Genomic DNA, 12,544 nt, shown 5'->3' with positions numbered 1-12,544 from the left:
AAAAAAGCCACAGGCATGGGAAAGTAACCTTTAATTGCCATTTTAACCTGTGTGTGTCACCTTGCGTGTTTGTAACATGGCCAAACATTTAAACGTATGTAAACTTTTGATCAGGGCCATTTGGGTGATTTCTGTTATTATTATAATTTAAAAAGGAGCCATAGATCTATGTGATAATAAATATCTTCATATGATCACTATCACAATAAAATCCATATTTTGGCATGTTCAGTCTTATTTTCAAAACCAATGAAAAAACAGAAAAGTCTAACACAGGGGTTCTCAACCCAGTCCTCAAGGACCCCCTACCAGTCCAGGATTTAGAGATTACCTGGGTGTGTCTAAGGTGTTCTTTTTTTTTTCTTTTTCTAAACACCTTAGACACACCCAGATAATCCCTAAATCCTGGACTGGTAGGGGGTCCTTGAGGACTGGGTTGAGAACCCCTGGTCTAACAAGCCTAAGTTAAAGGGAACAAAAATACCACAAAAATGAACAGCAGAGCAGAGTCATGGGAACTCTTGACCTCGGTTTCCAATTTGACTTGCGATTTCTGGTATCCTGACCCCGGCTTTGTCTTGACTCTGAGTATTCCTTTCCTTGATTTATTCCTGATCCTGGTTGTTTAGTTACGTTAAGTCCGGCCATTCTAAGTTGGATTTCTGTAGTTATCTCTGAGGCTTATATTCAGTCAACTGACTCCTCCTAAAAAAAATTAAGGCTCATTTCCATGAGGTTCTTATCTACATCTTGATGACATTTGTAAGGCAGCCACCTGGTCTTCCCTTATGACTTTTATTAAGCATTACAAATTGGACCTGGCCTCTCCATTTACTTTCTTTGGCAAATAAGTTCTTTCTTCTAATCCTCACTTTAATAAAATTTGTTCTCACTTTCATAAGTTTGTCTTAAGTCATTTTTTCCCTTCCTGATTGATTGTTATGCTTGGTACTACACATAAGTGATGCTGCTACAATTAGCCAGGAATAAAGATAATTTATGCCATATTTACTGTAATTTTCTATTACTGGTTATTTTTATGGCAGCATCAGTCTCCCTCCCATCTTTTCCTGTTTTGTGGCTTCTCACCTGAATGCTGTATGGAAGGATGTGGGACCTTTTATGCATGCAGAACAACATTTTCCAACACAACTTCACAGCTGAATGAGCTGGCTGAGCAGCAAGTCCCCAGAGGAAGTTTGTATTGCTGTTCAGACATTATAAACATGCAACACGCATGGGGAATGCTTTAAAAAGCAGTATATTAGGGTGCATTAAGTTACCATACCTTTTTGAATATAAGATGCACACATATATATTTAAACTAGAAATTTAGAAGGAAAAATAAAATAGCACAACTGGTACTGTAATTATGGTAAACTTCAGCTTATTATTATTTATAAACCGCCAATAAATTTTGCAGGGCTGTACAGTAGGTAGGTAGACTAACAAACAAGCATTTGCATCAAGACAAGTTGGACGTACGGAAACAGTGCTGAGGACCCTGCTCAAATAAGCTCACATAAGGGGTGTGGAGTAAAATGACACAAGAGTTAAGGGAAAAATGTATTTCATGTAATGGAAAAGTGGGTTTTCTAGAAGAGTTTATAATGATTGCTAAGTTTTTTGTTTTTTTTTAAATGACATAATTGCAGGAGAGGACATAAGGTTGGTGAGTAAGGTGTGGGAAGGGAAAGCTGTTGTCACTTCAATTAACATGCCTTCTTGAAGGATGAAGTGTGAAAGATTACATGTATAGAGGATATAGATATAGGGGATGTAGTGTATGTGTTTAAAAAATGAAGTGTGTGTAGGGTATGCAGTGTGTGCGTCTATTTGTGGGGTGGTGAGAGGAAAGCAGTTTTATTTAACTTTGATGTAACTTATTTTTTGTTCTATTTCAGTTTATTCCCCTTCAATACTTCTTACCTTTGGCCAGGGATGGAGGAACATGACGAACTGTGGTAGTCTCGGACTTTAGCTTGCACACCTGCCAGGTGAAGAGTAAATATGCTGTACTCCCGAACTCTGCCATTGTGTGGTTTCAGAATATTACTGCAGGAACCTGCACCAATGCTCTGAATAGCTGGGGGTGCAGACTAGAGTGTCTCTGGCCCCTTCTTACCACAGAAGGCTAAATTAGGCAAGGGAGCAAGGGAGCACACAGCTGTGTGTGTGTTCATGTATTTATAAATATGTATAATATATATAGGGTAAAAAAAACTGCAAGCATGTTAGTAAATTATTGGTGTGATCCTTAACTCATGCTAGCACTGACTTATCTAAATGACTATTGTTTTCATTATTTACTGATGCCATATCTGCTAACAATAAGGAAACAAAGTTAAAGGACCACTCCAGACATCATAACACACTTAATCGTAATGAAGTTGTTATGGCGCCAGATGGTCCCGGACAGTTTTACCATAAAAAGGTAAACAGTTAAGGAACGATTTAACGCTCTGTTAGCTACTTCTTTCAAGACTTCAATCAGGAAACCTTGGATAGGGAACCGCTAAGACTTGACGTTTAACTAATATAAACAAGCATAGGGATTGTAACACACTTATAATTACACAAATTTCGTTAGTCTAAAACAACATATAAATCTCACTAATGCAAATATTATATCTCTAACAGATTTTAACCCATGTCATCTGTCATGAAGGGGTTAAAACGGCACTTCCCTCCCTGCCCCTTCCCAATAAGTATTTCTGATAGATAAAAAAATGTAACCAAAAGAGAACTGCACAAATCTTGTGACATGGTTCCATTATAAACTGTTTGCACAGCGTCTTGTGTGCCAAGATTTCTCTTTGGCAGTAAAGATAAAATCTCTATAAGATACTCACATTGACTGTGTTGGAATTTCACTAAAACTCCAACACTGTAAAAAAATACCCTAAGACAATGTAGGGGCTAATTCACATCAGTATTTTTCCTACAATTAACAAAACATAACAAAAGGCAGAACTACCTTTGTCAAATTTTGTTATTTCCCCAGCAATACTTTGTGACAGCTGTAGGGAAAAAGGTTTTGTCTATGTAGGACCTCATGGTCTTGCAGGATTCTTCACAGACCTCAGTGTACGAGAGTATAACATTGACATGGGCTCCTGGCAGTTGAATCACCAGAAACTGAATCGGCAGGAGGACCATGGCCTTTGCTGCGGGTGACAGGTTCCGGTAAGTATAATTTATCTTCCCTTGCACCCTGCGGCCACCAGACACCCAGTGGAGCCGACACCGTCCGGGATTCCTCTCTTGGAAGCAGGTTATTTCAAACTCATGTCCTTCCCTGATATATTAATATAAGTGTTTTCTTCTTTTTCTAGTTTAGTTTGGAAAAAGAAAAAAAACAACAACAAACAAAACGTATTTGCCCTTTTTTGTTTTACATTCAATACATTTTGTCTATTAAACGAAAGGGTTTAAAGATAATGTGAACCTGTTAATCAGATCAAGTACAAAGTCTACATTGCTTGTAAATGCAAATATAAACAGCAAATACAACCTTTTTGCAAACTAGTTATAGAGATTTAAATATACATATTTAATATTGATTTTACTTAAAATTGCTTAATTATATATTGTACTATTTATTCTTATGAATTTACATATAAAACAAAAATATATACTGTACATCGCAAAGTATTGCTTAAATCTTTATATAGCCTCTTCTGTATATACTACATTAATTAAATGGAATTCATCTGAATTATATTACTGAATGTTACATTGTGTTCACCTACAAAAAACACATAACTAAACAAAAACTCTACTCACATTTAAAAAAAAAAAAAAAACTTTTTAAAAACAAAAAACAAAAAATGTTTTAACATTTTTGTTAAAACAAAGAAAACAGTAAAATTGGTGAAGGGGGTACATCTGAGCAGAGGTTTTTGGAATAAACTAAAAAAAATTAGTACAAAAAAAGCAAAACAGATTTTCAGAGAAACAAAATGAACCTTTCTTTTCCTTTACACATTTTTTTCATTTGAGGAGGTGAAAATTCCTCTTCATTGCTTGACGTCTCTTCCTTAAGTTGTTCATTGAGTGGTCTAGATGTATTTGGAGGTTCAAGGTCATACTTCATTCTTAATATATCCAATTTTTCTCTTTTCAATTGCAAAAGTTCACTGCGGAATAACCGGTTATCTAATCTTTTCTGATTTTGTACTTCATTTGATATCTGAGTTTGGTGTCTTAGTTCATTTAAATCATTACGAATACCATGTAAGACTTCTAAGATCTCTGAATGCTGGGATGCTGAAGTGTGGCTTTGAGCCAACATCAAATCTGACATCTTATTAAGTTGTTCTGTAGTTTTATCCACAAGGGCAGCTACAGAGGCATCAAGATGACCCGAGGAAGGAGATGATGAAGAAGAAACAGCAGAAGATTGTGGACAAATACCCGCTGATGTGGATGGTACTTCTTCTGAGCCCACTATGATGGATATGATCTCTTCTTGGTCACCCGAAAGCATAGCTGAAATGTATATATCGAATAATAGTATATTATTTTCACATTTTCATCTTTCCAAAGCAGCTGAATAAATCCACAGTAGAGTTGAACTTATACCCCAACCCCGCCATTTTTTGTTGTTGAAATGATTTGTGCGGATTTTGTTCTTGCTACTTTTTTACATTTACTTTTCTTTTTTTATTTAAATATAAGAGAAAATAGTGACTACTTCGATTAGCTCACTTGCTGAGAATGATTAGCTAAACTGCAGTGGTTATGGTGCTTGGATTAATACTTTAATATACACTGACGTTGTCAAGGTGCTTAGAGTGACCTGAGTGTTCTAAGTATTTTTTTTTCAATAAATAGCAGCTGAAATCTTGCTATTTACTAAATGTGGCTGGAATTCCTATAATATAACTTCATACATACATGTAGTAAATATTATGACTGTAAGGGTGAGGTGAAAGGACCATAGCTACATTTACATTACCAAATTATTGTCCATGGCTTTATATTGTAATAGAGGAACACTATAGCGTTAAGAATACAAACACGTATTCTTTATGCTATATGTACTGCTACCTATTTAGGTTTCCCCTCCTCCCGAAAAGGATAAAACATAAGTTTTACTTATCTTGTAGCCATCTGCACTGCTGGTCCTGCTTTCGTGGCTGAGAAAAGATGTCAGCCAATCAAGTGCTTTCAAAGGAAAGCATTTAGAGTGTCCCTTTAACATATTTATGCCTTGATTTAATATTTTTGGATAAGGTTTTCAAATTATGTAATATTTTTTGGTACGCTTTTAAAGTTAGTTTTTCCAAATATAAAAAAATCTATAACATATAAAAAAACATATTTCAATATATCAAACAGCACATACAAAAAAAAATCATATTATTTAATTATTTTAAAAATTCATCCAAAAAATATTAAATAATTTGAAAAGGCCTTTGTTAGGTATGGTACTGAAAACAAGTATTTGCTTCAGAACATGAACACTTGATGAGCATTCAAACTTCCCCATAGGAAAGCACTGAATCAATGCTTTTCTATGGGGCTGTGTGTCGCAGAAGTGCCTCTAGTGGCTGCCAGACTGACAGCCAGTAGAGGTGGCGTTAATCATGCAATGTAAAACAACATGAAAAGACAGGGACACTGCACTGCACATTGAGATGAAGTGATCTGGGTGACTAAAGTGTCCCCTTAAAACAGGACTGTCACTGCCAGAGAAGTAAAAGTTCCTTGGTCTTTATCACAGTAAATGCTGTATCGTTGTTTACAGCAGTGAATAATATAGAAGAGAAGTAGAGGGAAGTAAAACACGTACTTGTTTTCAAAGACCCAGAAGGTTCATCAAACTCTTCCAGTTGATGGGTTTCTGAACATGGACTCGATTTAAAAAGATATCTTGTAGAATCTAATAGAACAAATAATTAATAAAATGTATATTTTGAAGGACAAACTTTATTTACCTTATATTGGGTTACTCTTTGGATCAAGTGTTTAAATAAACACAACCTTTAAAAATCTAAAGAAAATCTAAATCAGCAATGCCGTAGTTTGGATATTTTTGTATGTGTGTACATTTTCATATGTGCCTCATTACAGGATCTCTCATATAAGTGGGCAATCTCATAAACGTACATGCTAATTAGAGAAGAACCTACAAAAATTGATACATATATAAAAGCATGAAGCTCTTATTTTCATTGGCAGAAAATAAGAGCTTCATGATTTTTGAGCCATGAATAGAGACAACAGGGATGTAATATTATGTTAAGGGCAACTATAGTCACCCAGACCACTTCAGCTCAATCAAGTGGTCTGGGTGCCAGGTCCCCCAGGTTTTAACCCTGCAGCTGTAAACATAGTAGTTTCAGAGAAACTGCTATGTTCACACTGCAGGGTTAATCCAGCCACTAGTGGCTGTTTTCCTGACAGCCGCTACAGGCGCTTCCGCTACAGGCACTTCCGCGACGCTCAATGCAAAAATCACATTGAGCATGCAGAACGTCCATAGGAAAGCATTGAGTAATGCTTTCCTATGGGCGGTTTGAATGGGAGCTGACGTCGGCGGGGGAGGAGAGGATAAAGGTAAGTGACTGAAGGGATTTTAACCCCTTCAGCCCAGCGGGAGAGGGGCCCTGAGGGTGGGGGGGACCTAAGGACTATATAGTGCCAGGAAAACAAGTTTGTTTTCCTGACACTATAGTGGTCCTTTAAGGGAAACTTACAAACTTGTCTGAAGGTTAGCTCTTATACCATAACTGCATGCAACAAGACAGAAGAACAGTTTATTCTTAAAGGACGACTCTAGTGCCAGGAAAACATACTCGTTTTCCTGGCACTAGAGTGCCCTGAGGGTGCCCCCACCCTCAGGTACCCCCTCCCGCCCGGCTCTGGAAAGGGGAAAGTGTTTAAAACTTACCTTTTTCCAGCGGTGGGCAGAGAGCTCTTCTCCTCCTCTTCTCCTCCCCGTCGGCTGAATGCGCACGCGCGGCACGAGCTGCGCGCGCATTCAGCCGGTCACATAGGAAAGCATTCATAATGCTTTCCTATGGACGCTTGCGTGCTCTCACTGTGAAAATCACAGTGAGAATCACGCAAGCGCCTCTAGCGGCTGTCAATGAGACAGCCACTAGAGGAAATAGGGGAAGGCTTAACCCATTCACAAACATAGCAGTTTCTCTGAAACTGCTATGTTTATGAAAAAATGGGTTAATCCTAGAGCACCTGGCACCCAGACCACTTCATTAAGCTGAAGTGGTCTGGGTGCCTAGAGTGGTCCTTTAAGCTCAGTGTAGTCTTGGAACCCCTATTGCATTATGCCAGGATATGAGGGATGAAGCATTTAGCTAGCATTTACTGCTAGATTGTAACATAAAATGTAATAACACATACAAGGTAAGTTTTATTTAGGATTGATTATAAGAATGTTAACCCAGGCAATTGCTGGAACACTATTTTGATTACTTTAAAAAAAAAAAAAAAGTGCAAGAGAAAACTGGAAAAGGATCCTCACCAATGCTCCTGACAGGGCCTGACAATTGATCGGGAGCTTGAAACTGTGGAGACTCTGAAGTCCTAGGCTCTTCCTTAGTAAGATGTACAGGGGATCTAGGTTCTTGTGAAGCTAAATGGCAATCAAACATAATAAAAGAAATAAGACACAATGGGAGAATCACAGAAACAATGAAATCACTTACCCCTTCACTACATAATGTATACAAGTCTGCACCGACACATTATTCACACAGTAAAATCGTATATAATGTGAGCACTTTGGTTTAGTCATAAATTATATATATTTTTTTTAGGGGTTACATATGTGTTACTTCATTCAGTGCTTCCTGGTATAACCTGTGATAAGCTAGTATAAAGCAAGTATAATATGTAATTACTACATTTCCTGGTTACTGTATTAGCAGTGGCGCATAATTCTTTGCCGCACTACAGAATATCGCCATTAAATGTAATATGTGTAGAGCATACAAGAATCAGCTACCTGGCAGAGGTGGTATGGCCATCTTCAACATGAGAGGAGTTTATTTAATTGTATAGGAATGTGATAGATGTCAGAAGGTTTACAACATCAATTCCACTTTTGTAGCTGTGATTCCAACCAGAGCTCCCCTGCAAGGTGTGAAATGTTACACATGAGTAGCCTCTAAGTCTAGTTTCAATGTAAACTAACTAGCTAATCTACCATATGCCTGTATCTCCTCTTAGATAGTGGATTCTTTTGATATGCTAAATAACCATTAGCAGTCAGGAGACCATTGTCTGCCAGCGTCATATCAAAAAGAAACATTAAAGGGATCCTATAGGGCCAGGAAAACAAATCTGTTTTCCTGGCACTAAAGCTTTAATAGGTCCCCCCTCCCTCAATGCTTTCCTATGGGGAAAATCTGACACTGGAAGTCCTTATGCAGAGCGTGAGGACGTCCAGTGTCAGATAACGGACCAAATGTCTGTTTGGATTCCGGAAGCGCCCCCAGTGGCTGTCTGGTAGATAGACACAGAGGGCAGACTTAGAGCTACAATGTAAACATTGCAGTTCTCTGGAACTGCAATGTTTTACATTGCAGCACTAAGTGCAATAGGGACACAGCACCCACACCACTTCAATGAGCTGTAGTGGACTGGGTGCCTACAGTGTCCCTGTAATAATAACCTACATGCCTCATTTTGTGCATATTCAGAATGGGGAAAGTGCACCCTACAAAAGGAATATAAATATGGCTAGTTCAACCAGCCAGCTAGTTCCCCGAACATAGATTTAAGGGACTCACTGCTCTGGTGCGCATGTCTGTGTTCAGGGACATTTCCCCCGAACATAGATGAACGCACAAGAGCAGGGAATCCCTCTAATCTATGCTCGGGAAATTTCCCGAACATAGAAGAATGCAGCAGAGCCGGGAATCCCTCTAATTCCCACGACGGCTCGCACTTACCACCCCGGCAAGAGAGTTGGTCGTAAGTGCAAGCCGTAGTAAAACAGGTAGGTCACAAAACGAGGAGCACCTGTACTGCTTTCAAAAATATATTTTCACTAAGAAAGCCTCTTTAAACTTCAATAGAGTTGTATGCACTTAGTCACTTGCTTGAATGCTTTACAGGTCGATATTAGTAAAACATTAATAAATAAAACATTACAGATCACATTACAAACACTTACCAAGAGGCAAGTCAGTATCAACACTTCCTTTTACACGCATTATTGCTTCTAGACCTAGGGTTTCAAGCAACTCCCCGTTGGCCAAATCCACATGGTTTGGGTGGCTACCTCCAATCCTTCTTGCTTGGAAGGGAGCCCTTGATAGCTTTCTTTTTAGTTGCCTCTTAACATCAAAGTACCTTTTCTTTACCACACGATCTGTGTGATTGTTTCCAACTGCTTTAACTGCATCCATAATCTTCTGCCTTAGCTCATTTTTCTTCTTGTAGGATTTTGTTGTTTCTGCAATAACTGAAAAAAAGAGAAAAACAAACAAATTAGGCACACATTTGGAACATTAAAGGAACACTATAGTCACCTAAATTACTTTAGCTAAATAAAGCAGTTTTAGTGTATAGATCATCCCCCTGCAATTTCACTGCTCAATTCACTGTAATTTAGGAGTTAAATCATTTTGTTTCTGTTTATGCAGCCCTAGCCACACCTCCCCTGGCTATGATTGACAGAGCCTGCTTTAAAAAAAAAAACTGGTTTCACTTTCAAACAGATGTAATTTACCTTAAATCATTGTATCTCAATCTCTAAATTGAACTTTAATCACATACAGGAGTCTAGCAAGCTATTAACATAGCAGGGGATAAGAAAATCTTAATTAAACAGAACTTGCAATAAAGAAAGCCTAAATAGGGCTTTCTTTACAGGAAGTGTTTATGGAAGGCTGTGCAAGTCACATGCAGGGAGGTGTGACTAGGGTTCATAAACAAAGGGATTTAACTCGTAAATGGCAGAGGATTGAGCAGTGAGGCTGCAGGGGCATGTTCTATACACCAAAACTGCTTCATTAAGCTAAAGTTGTTCAGGTGACTATAGTGTCCCTTTAAGAAATGTATTTGGAACATTAGAGGGTTCCATTTACAATTTTAGATTAAGGATACACCACTATTTGTGTAAAAAAAACAAGTTATTTACCTTTTATCTAGCAGAGAGACTGTCTTCTAGTCATGACCTCTTGTAAAATAAGAGGAGGGAAAATCCTAAAACATTTCAACAAGCTAAAGCGCTTTAGGTGTTTGGAGTGTTCCTTTAATTTTGGAACTTGCCATAATGACCACTGAATTATGCAGCTCTTGTATGAATTTCCACACATGGCACTATTAACACACTTAACACTAGCGTAAGGATATCGAGGTTACTAAGACTTCTTACCAGTCTATCTGCATAATTTGGTGTAAGTACAGAAATGTGGTAAACTACCTAGCTACGAGTGTACTGTATATATAATGTTGCAACAATTATACATATATAGTTTACCACATTTCTGTACTTACACCAAATTATGCAGATAGACTGGTAAGAAGTCTTAGTAACCTTTGTTTTGCAAGAGTACTGTTTGTGGTCAGTTTGTGTTATATTTACAAGTTCACTGATTGTTGGACTTTTTTATGTGTGACTTATTAAAAGTGAAGTTTTAACGAATTTTGGTAATTTCACCATACGTGTATTCCCACTATCCCCATATGTTATGTAATTGCAATCTCCAATTCTTTTTCTTCTTTTTTTGTAAGCTATATGAATATAATCTATACATTGTGTAAATTAGACCATCGCAAATACATTGCAAGAATATCACTTAACCAAAAAAGGCAATGAACTCAAAATTAAATTGCAAATATTGAAAAGCATATCATTCTCAACGATATTTTGGACTAGATTTTGAATTCAGTTCTCACTAATTCTGCGCTTTGTGAATTGCCCCTATACTTACGTGCCACCTACCTAATTCAAATTCATTATCTGAGTCTATGCACACACAATACTTTGGGTCGTGTAGCTGGATATGCCATTTTTAAAGAGGGCACTCATTTTTGATTAGTTTAGCATCAGTAATAAAATAAAGACTGAAAAATAACTATATTAATAAACAATATACTGTACATATTTTCTAGTAGAATCTAGTTTTCTTTTTTAGTTCTTTATAATACCATACTGTGTAATTTTAAGAAGACAATTACACCTTAATGTGTAAGCAAGACTGAGTTGTAGAATATACAATACTGTGACATTACTAGCATTTGAATAAAAGTTCTGAATAAGAGAGCGACTGAAAACGCAAAGATATATACATGCATCTGAAACGTGCAATTTCTTCATTTATTTTTTTAAAAACAGCTAATTATAAGCATGGTTTTTACAACACAACTAAAACATACTTGTTGTACTGTCTGTATCATCAATCGCCTCTATATCGGTTCCAGTTCCTGGTACCAGAACCTGCAGTAGTTCTTCTTCATAACTGGTTAGGTCCGCATCTTCAGACTTCTCGCCCCCAGTCTCAGATACATGAGAGGCCGCCTTGCATAACTTCCGCTTCAGTTGCCTTTTCACATCAAAATACCTCTTTTTTACTACGAGTTCTGTACGATTATTCCCACCAACTGTGTTAACTGCATCCACGATCTTTTTCCACAACTCATTCTTCTTCTTCTGGGGAGTCTCCGGCGCTGCCGAGCCAATTATTTCATCGTAATACTCACAGACTTTTGCGATTAGTATACTATTCTCTTCAAAAGAAAACCGGACAGCCCTGGTTGCCGCATTATCCTCGCAGGCTCTCTTAGCCTTTGCTTTCCCCTTTGACATGCAGTGGTTGGCTGCCATTTTGCAAAAGCAATAAAATATAAATAGCTGATCACGTCAACTAAGTTATATCTAAAATAGCCACTAGACAGCTCTAAGGGATGAAAAATTGAACATTCTTGACACCCTGGGAACATACCATACATCCCAAAGACACGGCAACTCGGAAAGTGCCTGCATACAGCGCCAAAATGACCTCAACTAAACTACGTTATTCTTTTCAACTATATTACCAAATTTAATGACTTCCATCTGTAGCGTAATTCTTATAAACAACCTACGGTGGCCGAACGCCCAACTCAGGGGGTATGTTTTAGGTCTTGTGATATTATTTTTCCCCTTTTACGTTCTTAACGTAAAACAAGATTTTCCTATTCTTATTTATAGTGGGGGGGGGGGGGGGGGGGAGCCAAAATAACAAATAATAATAATATAATCAGGCAAGAAAACAAAAGGACAGTAAAAGCCACATAATGAAAATATACTCAGAAATTCACATTAAACCCTGAACCCACAGACACATTTTAAGGTGTGGGGGGGGGGGGGGGAGGGAGGTTCACAGTGTTTAGTCTAGATTTGCCCACCTAATATTAACCCTCAGGTACCCCTTACTGTCACTGCCTTCCTGATCGCCCTGCCCCCACCCCCCCCCAACTAACATTGCCCCAATCAGCGAAATTTGCGAATAGAATTCGGCGGGCACGCGCACGCCGCCTGCACGTACACACGCACGCACGCGTCATCCTGTCCCGTCCAGTC

The 12,544-nt window shown here is 38.0% G+C and overlaps 2 protein-coding genes across 2 annotated transcripts in view; both read right to left on the bottom strand.

Annotated features, from left to right (window-relative positions):
* The window catches only part of C7 (complement C7), a 251,950-nt gene that overhangs the window by 185,033 nt on the left and 54,373 nt on the right, over positions 1–12,544 (bottom strand). The gene's annotated exons all lie outside the window — the stretch shown is intronic.
* On the bottom strand, positions 3,800–12,479 carry LOC134610783 (uncharacterized). The gene is made up of 5 exons (XM_063454002.1): positions 11,359–12,479; positions 9,149–9,439; positions 7,493–7,603; positions 5,798–5,887; positions 3,800–4,491 (listed from the first exon to the last, which is right to left on the bottom strand). The coding sequence occupies exons 1-5, from the start codon at positions 11,804–11,806 to the stop codon at positions 3,950–3,952; spliced, it is 1,482 nt and encodes a 493-aa protein (XP_063310072.1). The 5' UTR covers positions 11,807–12,479; the 3' UTR covers positions 3,800–3,949.

The sequence above is a fragment of the Pelobates fuscus genome, chromosome 5, assembly GCF_036172605.1.
Source record: "Pelobates fuscus isolate aPelFus1 chromosome 5, aPelFus1.pri, whole genome shotgun sequence".
NCBI classification, from domain to species: Eukaryota; Metazoa; Chordata; class Amphibia; order Anura; family Pelobatidae; genus Pelobates; species Pelobates fuscus.
This window is presented reverse-complemented; position numbering and strand designations above follow the sequence as displayed.